General features: G+C 39.5%; 1 protein-coding gene across 4 annotated transcripts in view; it reads right to left on the bottom strand.

Moving 5' to 3' along the window:
- macf1a (microtubule actin crosslinking factor 1a) overlaps nucleotides 1-8006 on the bottom strand; it is an 826555-nt gene extending 818549 nt beyond the window's left edge. For 3 of the 4 annotated variants that reach the window (XM_039739817.1, XM_039739818.1, XM_039739819.1), the window contains exon 1: nucleotides 7624-8006. In XM_039739817.1, the coding sequence (XP_039595751.1) occupies nucleotides 7624-7717 (94 nt within the window). In that variant the 5' untranslated portion in view covers nucleotides 7718-8006. The remainder of the gene's footprint in view (nucleotides 1-7623) is intronic. The other variant, XM_039739820.1, reaches the window with a different exon arrangement.
- Nucleotides 8007-8588: the final 582 nt, after the last annotated feature.

Below are 8588 nucleotides of genomic sequence, written 5' to 3'. Positions count from 1 at the left end.
TTGCAAATAGTCAACAGGGTCGCAAGAAACGTGTTGAGAACAAAAGATGCAAATTAGCTGCCAAAGATTTGAGAAGAATCAAGCGTGAAGCTACCAGGAACCCATTATCCTCCAGTACTTTCATATTCCAGAGCTGCAACCTACCTGGAGTGCCCAGAAGTACAAGGTGTTCAGTGCTCAAAGACATGGCCAAGGTAAGGAGGGCTGAAACCCAACCACCACTGAACAAGAAACATAAGTTCAAACGTCAAAACTGGGCCAAGAAATATCTGAAGACAGATTTTTTTCAAAGGTTTTATTGACCGATGAGATGAGAGTGACTCTTGATGGACCAGATGGATGGACCTGTGGATCAGTAATGGGCACAGAGCTCCACTCCAACGTGGAGGTGGGGTACTGGTATGAGCTGGTATTTTTAAAGATGAGCTAGTTGGACCTTTTTGCATTGAAGATGAACTCAAAATCAACTCCCAAACCTACTGCCAGTTTTTCAAGACACTTTCTTCAAACAGTGATACAGGAAAAAGACCATGATTTTATGCAGGCCAATGCTCCATCACTTGCATCAAGTTCTCACTGCGTGGCCAGCCAGTAAAGGCCTTAAAGATGAAGGAATAATGACATGGCCCCCCTTCCTCATCTGACCTAAACCCTATCGAGAACTTGTGGGCACTTCTTAAACGCTAGATTTATGGGGGAGAAAAACAATACACCTCTCTGAAGAGTGTCTGGGAGGCTGTAGTCACTGCTCCACAAAAAGCTGATTGTCAACAGATCAAGAAACTGACAGACTACATGAATGGAAAGGCTTATGACTGTTATTGGAAAGAAGGGTGGCTATATTGGTCATTGATTGATTGATTTATTTTTTTTGAAATGTCAGAGATGTTTATTTGTAAATTTTGAGGTGTTTGTTTATTATTCTCACTATAACAGATGAAAATAAACAAATGAGATGGGAAAATTTTCATTTTTCCTTTAGTTGCATAATAAATCTGCACACTAACAGTTGCCTAATAATTGTGCGCACATATGTATTCCCCTGATGATGTTCACACTCACATTTCCGTTGTGAAACATTCAGGTTTATTAACATTTTGGATTGACTTATAGCACTGTGTTTGTTCCATATTAAAATTAATCCTCAAAAATACAACTTGCCTAATAATTGTGCACACAGTGTATATATATATATATATATATACATACATACACACACACAGTGGTGTGAAAAACTATTTGCCCCCTTCCTGATTTCTTATTCTTTTGCATGTTTGTCACACAAAATGTTTATGATCATCAAACACGTTTAACCATTAGTCAAATACAACACGGGTAAACACAAAATGTAGTTTTTAAATGATGGTTTTTATTATTTAGGGAGAAAAAAAAATCCAAACCTACATGGCCCTGTGTGAAAAAGTAATTGCCCCCTGAACCTAATAACTGGTTGGGCCACCCTTAGCAGCAATAACTGCAATCAAGCGTTTGCGATAACTTGCAATGAGTCTTTTACAGCGCCCTAGAGGAATTTTGGCCCACTCATCTTTGCAGAATTCTTGTAATTCAGCTTTATTTGAGGGTTTTCTAGCATGAACCGCCTTTTTAAGGTCATGCCATAGCATCTCAATTGGATTCAGGTCAGGACTTTGACTAGGCCACTCCAAAGTCTTCATTTTGTTTTTCTTCAGCCATTCAGAGGTGGATTTGCTGGTGTGTTTTGGGTCATTGTCCTGTTGCAGCACCCAAGATCGCTTCAGCTTGAGTTGACAAACAGATGGCCGGACATTCTCCTTCAGGATTTTTTGGTAGACAGTAGAATTCATGGTTCCATCTATCACAGCAAGCCTTCCAGGTCCTGAAGCAGCAAAACAACCCCAGACCATCACACTACCACCACCATATTTTACTGTTGGTATGATGTTCTTTTTCTGAAATGCTGTGTTCCTTTTACGCCACATGTAACAGGACATTTGCCTTCCAAAAAGTTCAACTTTTGTCTCATCAGTCCACAAGGTATTTTCCCAAAAGTCTTGGCAATCATTAAGATGTTTCTTAGCAAAATTGAGACGAGCCCTAATGTTCTTTTTGCTTAACAGTGGTTTGCGTCTTGGAAATCTGCCATGCAGGCCGTTTTTGCCAAGTCTCTTTCTAATGGTGGAGTCGTGAACACTGACCTTAATTGAGGCAAGTGAGCCCTGCAGTTCTTTAGACGTTGTCCTGGGGTCTTTTGTGACCTCTCGGATGAGTCGTCTCTGCGCACTTGGGGTAATTTTGGTCGGCCGGCCACTCCTGGGAAGGTTCACCACTGTTCCATGTTTTTGCCATTTGTGGATAATGGCTCTCACTGTGGTTCGCTGGAGTCCCAAAGCTTTAGAAATGGCTTTATAACCTTTACCAGACTGATAGATCTCAATTACTTCTGTTCTCATTTGTTCCTGAATTTCTTTGGATCTTGGCATGATGTCTAGCTTTTGAGGTGCTTTTGGTCTACTTCTCTGTGTCAGGCAGCTCCTATTTAAGTGATTTCTTGATTGAGACAGGTGTGGCAGTAATCAGGCCTGGGGGTGGCTACGGAAATTGAACTCAGGTGTGATACACCACAGTTAGGTTATTTTTGAACAAGGGGGCAATTACTTTTTCAACCAGGGCCATGTAGGTTTGGATTTTTTTCTCCCTAAATAATAAAAACCACCATTTAAAAACTGCATTTTGTGTTTACTTGTGTTATATTTGACTAATGGTTAAATGTGTTTGATGATCAGAAACATTTTGTGTGACAAACATGCAAAAGAATAAGAAATCAGCAAGGGGGCAAATACTTTATCACACCACTGTATATACATACACACTCTGTGGGGTGCAAGCAACTGTTGTTGGGGGTGCCAGAATCCATCAAGGAAGAAAAATGAAAAACATTATTTGTCCAAAATCTTAATTTATTTATCCATTCCTAAATAATTAAATGGGCAGGCTATTTCGTATCAGTGCAATACGCTGCTTGTTAAAACGGATGACTCCCGCTCTTACGTGCAAGTATGCGTGGATATTATGAACTATCATATCTGTTCAAGTTCTATTTAAATTTTAAATAGAAGGAATTTTTATTTAGTCGACAGAAATATCTTTGGTAGGAATGTAAGTTAAATGTAGGCATCATTGCATACATTTTTCTTCACTAAAGAAATGTAAAGACTAAATTTGCCTTACATTCCAACCAAAGATATTTGTGTCGACTAAATAGAACTTGAAAAGATATATTTTTTCGAATGTGATCGCGAATTCAGATCGAGTTGACGCGCACTACATCGAGCCCGCGTGCTATTGCGGTTTCGCCTGCGTGCCTCAATAAGTCACTCTCCCCTCGCTCTTACTTTTTTACTGTTCATCTAATGATTACACTGAGTATGGCTTTAACAAAACAATCATTGATGGCGAATAAAGTATCAGTTATTCATAAAGCTTCAATTGGTGATCTGTCTTTCTGCGTTAACCGCATATTTTTTCACACGTTTCAAACCAAGGGGATGCGAGGGTAAAATGAATCGGGAAGCGCTGATATATATGTATGTGTGTGTATATATATGTATGTATATGTGTATTGAAATAGTTTTATGTGAAATAATGAAGAGTACGCGACACGTGTTTTGCCCTAATTTTGAGGTCATCAGGCGTACATACTCAGTGCACCCCCTTTCGGGAATCGAACCTCGGCACTAGAGGTGAAGCCTCTTCCATTGCGCCACGGCATGTGGTTTGTCTATTTGAGAGTATGTAGATCGGGGTATATATATATATATATATATACACACACACATACACACACAGTGGTACCTCGGTATACGTCTGCTTTGGAATAAGTCCAACTTGGTATACGTCCTGTTTAGAGGCGAAATATTTTGCTTGGTATACGACCTTTGTTTGGAATACAACTTGTGTGCTAGAACAACATGTGTGGTATACTGGGCGCGCGCCTTCAAAAAAAAGTTTTAACCTGTACAGTAATCCCTCGCTATATCGTGCTCCAAATTTCGCAGCTTCACTCTATCGTAGATTTTATATGAAAGCATAACTACATATATAACGCAGATTTTTCGCTGCTTCACGGGTTCTGTGGACAATGTGTCTTTTTACTTCTTGTACATGCTTCCTCAGTTGGATTGCCCAGTTGATTTCATACAAGGGACGGCGGATGGCGGATGACTAAGAAGCTAACCAATCAGAGCATGCAGTTAAGTTCCTGCGTGCTGAATGCAGTGTTAAGAAGGAAGTCTCGTCTCGCTCATTCACCATCAACGTGTTTCGCTGTGTAAAGAGTTAACTTTTGTGCTCTTTTGTGTTTATCTTTGTGCATAGTCAAGCCCTACATTATGGCTCCAAAACGATCTGCTACTGCTTCAGGGGCCGTGCCAAAGTGCAAACGGAAGAGGTTAATGATTGCCGAAAAGGTAAACATTTTGGATTTGTTGAAGGAAGGGAAAAGCTACACCGCTGTAGGACGCCATTATGGCATCAATGAGTCCACGATTCTTTTTATTTAAAAAGTAGGAAAGGAATATAAGATCTACGGCCGCAGTGTCCTTTTAACCAGGGTGCAAAACGAGTTGTAAGTGGATGTAATAAGGCAGTAGTCAGGATGGAATCTGCTTTAGGGATTTGGATTGAAGACTGCCGGAAGAAGAACGGCGGCGGTGCTACACAGTCGCCTGAAGAGGCTCCTTTAGAATAGCTGTAACGCTCTCCTTTGTTGTGCAGTAAAAATAAACTCGTTATCGGACAAGTCATCGTATCATTGTTGGTGAGTAACCATAATTAATTTTCTACTTACAGTACTTACTACATTTACGTACGTTTAGTGTCACTGTACACACATTTACTGTATACAGTTTTTCTTGCATTGTACGTATTTATTTGTCTATCATAATGTCTGTAATATGTGATATCGGAGACGCTCGATATCTTTAAAATAATATTTAGATTTTACTGTATATAAACAGTGTGTTTACATACATAATTTCAATGAATCTTACCTAATATCTAAAAGAATACAAAGGGTTTATGCAGTATAACTGTGCGGGGAATATTTATAAACAGTGTGGGAGAGTTTATAAGGGCTTAAAATATATAAAAATAACCATACAAACATATGGTTTTTACTTTGCAGATTTTCACCTATCACGGGGGCTTCTGGAACACAACCCCCGCGATCGAGGAGGGATTACTGTATTTACTATTATTAAAATGTTATTCTGCTGGCCTAGCTCTCTTTCTCATGGGTGGGTTGATTTGTTTGGAACCTAGTTTTGTTAAACTTGACTTACTTGTATGGAATGTTATTTGATTTTAATAAAATGTTTAAAAAAAAAAAAAAAAACAGAACAACTTTGTGTGAAAGTTCTCATTTCCAACGGTATGTATAATTTTTGACATCAAGAGAAAACAGTCAGTTTCCTTGAGCACAATTTAGTTATGCATTTGCACTGCCATCTAAGACTGATAAAAATGTTACTGCATGTAATTATGAGCATTTACTGTATGCTGTAATTCAATCTAGTTGTGTTTGATGTGGATTTACTCTTATAGTATAAATGCATGCAATCAATACAAAAAAAGGAGTAGTTGTTTCATAGTTATTTGTACCCAAGGGTTCAGTAGCAGGCAACGGCTTTATTAAACAAAACATAAAAAGCTATCAAAAGTTCAGGCACAATTAGGAAAGTGTATTCTTGCCTGTGCTTATAAAACAAATATAATGATGGTCTGAAACTTTTTGGACTGGTACAATAACTACACAGCATACTGAATATGAGCATGTTTAATAATAACACTATTCGAATTAAACACAAAGAATTACAGGAGTGAATGAAAACCAGTGGCCATAGAGTTCAATTATATACAAGACCAACAGCCACTAAATTAGGATGCTTAAATTATATTTGTTATATATACACTTTTCAATCACCAGTATTCCATATTTTACCTTTCACGTATAAACTAGATAAATTATGCTATTTACATTAAGTTTCAACTGCTGCTTTTTCTCCTAAAGTTGGTATCTCTGTTACTGATTAGTACATCTAAATCCAAGTAACCAACTTGTTCTCTGTATTTTATCTAACTCTGTGATTTCAGTTAAAAAGAGCAGCGACTCCACCACTTATTCATGCTGCACTACACTTCTAAAAACATTCTTGCAAACTGTTAAATTTGGCCTATCCTATACAAGCCCACCTCTTTCATTATTTACATACATATTATTAACTCACCCCTGAAACTGCCACATCAGTAGTCGTTATCCTTCTAGTGAGGTGCCACTTTTCTTAAATATTTTAAAATCCACCTTTAAAAAAAGTTGCCTATCTTTCCTATACAAAACCGTGAACCACACATTTAACATAATTTCTTTAAAATCACCAGAACTAATACAAGGCACAAACAGAAAATCCCCCTAAATATTTAACTGCCTATCTCATATCATAAGGCGAGCTATAAAAACTGAATTCACTCCAGCTCCACCTTCAACCAGATACCATGTCCATGGAGATCTTCTACCTATCCACCAGGCAAGTAAAACTCTTAACTCTAAAACTCACTAAGGCTGGTGTATGGAAGCATGTTTAACCATCTACCAAACCCCTGCTTTTCTAAGCATGTGGTTGCTTTTTAGGAACACATTTCTGCATAAGATGCTCTACTCAGTTTGTCCTACTCCTACTATTCAAAAGAAATCCAAGACCAACTCAACAAAGAAACTTCAGGCCTGGGATATAGATACACAGATAGATAGATATATGTGGCATGTAGAAACAAATCTCAATTCAGATCCTTTCTCCATGAGATATATGTGGGCCTGCCTAGTGTACATACAGCACAGTACACTAATACAGCTTTGGCACCTGCACTTTTGGATGTCAACTCCAGACCTTCTAACTGACCAAATGAATGGATAATGTCACATTCAGCACATAATGCCCTTGCTCATTTCTTAACCTTCAATTCTAAGCTCTGCACAATCTTTTATAGACCCTTGTCTTTTTGCTTCACTACAATAATATTAGGAAACAAAACTTAATGTAATATTGTTCCACGCCAACCTAAAAAAGTACTTCAGTATTAAATTAGTTTTTATAAAAATCTGGCTTATGCACTACCACGTAACTTTAACATAACATTTTCGCACTCGCTTTGCAAAATTAACGTACAAAAATTTCCCAGTACAACTAATCACTAAAACTACATTGTATTTAAACTTACAGGATCTGAAAATTCCGATTATCGGGCAGGTCGTTCTAATAGAGAATATTTTATAAAGCAAACATTCAGTTCAGATACATCACATAACTAAAAAGAATTAGAAAAAGTATTAATAACTCTCACTGCAGTAAAACAGTACGCCTAGGACAACCCTACTGCCCTAATACTCACATACTTAAACCGACAATGTTTTCCCAATATCCACAAAACCGTACGGGTTACACTGGCAAATCTCGAAAAACAAACGAGACCTCCGTACAGGGAACCGGCACATGCGACTTCTACGCACAGTCGCAAGTAGTTAAAGTACTAAAGACGACACAAAAAGGCTACATACACAGTACAAGTACAGCAATCGGCATTACTCACCCTTATACCGCTCAAGCACGTCTTCGTAAGCCTGTACAAACTCCTTTTCCTGTGAGTGACTGGAAGGCAGCAGGCCAGGGATGTAGCCGGCCATTGCGCTTTGGTTCGGTTCACGCCGTCTTCACTTTTAAAATCGCTCTGAGCCGCACACGCCGGGCTCCGTCTTTTGTGCTGTCGGATCAAAGGCTGGGAGACTACTCGATTCGCTTTTTCTTTGTGCGGCTTCTAGCAATGGCCGCTGACACCGACACACAGCACCTCCCTCTCCGCTCCTCTCGCTCTATTTTTCCGACACAGATCTCGGGTTTCTGTTATCTTTCATACTGCAGCAGCAGCCTTATAGTCATCTCAAACCGGACAATCCTGTCCCGCAGCAGCGCAGCCCTTACAGGTCATAAGCAGGACGTAGCAACGTAACGCGCGGCCCCGGCGCCCTCTGTAGCGAGGCAGTGAAAGTGCAACATAAGGAAGATGAGCTTACTAAAGGGATACTGCCGATGTGGCTTCCCTTCTGCTAGACTGGCTGGGAGACATCGAAACTTGCTGAGAATAGTAGACTGTAGGTATAGAAAGATATGATATATATAAAGATATAGATATATGCGTGTGAGTTACTATGGATAGAGGTGTGTGTATCATGCTTAAGTTCTGGCATCCTGTTCAGGGTTGTTTAGTCCCTTTGTGAACACACTCCTGTTACAGGTTCTATCATCTTCGTCTGAGAAATTAAACTATACTACAAAGGCCGGAACATCCATACATCCATCCCGCTATATCCTAACTACAGGGTCACGGGGTCTGCTGGAGCCAATTCCAGCCAACACAGGGCACAAGGCAAGAAACAAACCCCAGGCAGGGTGCCAGCCCACCACAGGGCACACACACACCAAACACACACTAAGGCCAAAAGCTGCATATCTTTGGACTGTGGGAGGAAACCGGAGCACCTGGAGGAAACTCACACA

This window comes from Polypterus senegalus, chromosome 17, assembly GCF_016835505.1.
Source record: "Polypterus senegalus isolate Bchr_013 chromosome 17, ASM1683550v1, whole genome shotgun sequence".
NCBI lineage: Eukaryota > Metazoa > Chordata > Cladistia > Polypteriformes > Polypteridae > Polypterus > Polypterus senegalus.
This window is presented reverse-complemented; position numbering and strand designations above follow the sequence as displayed.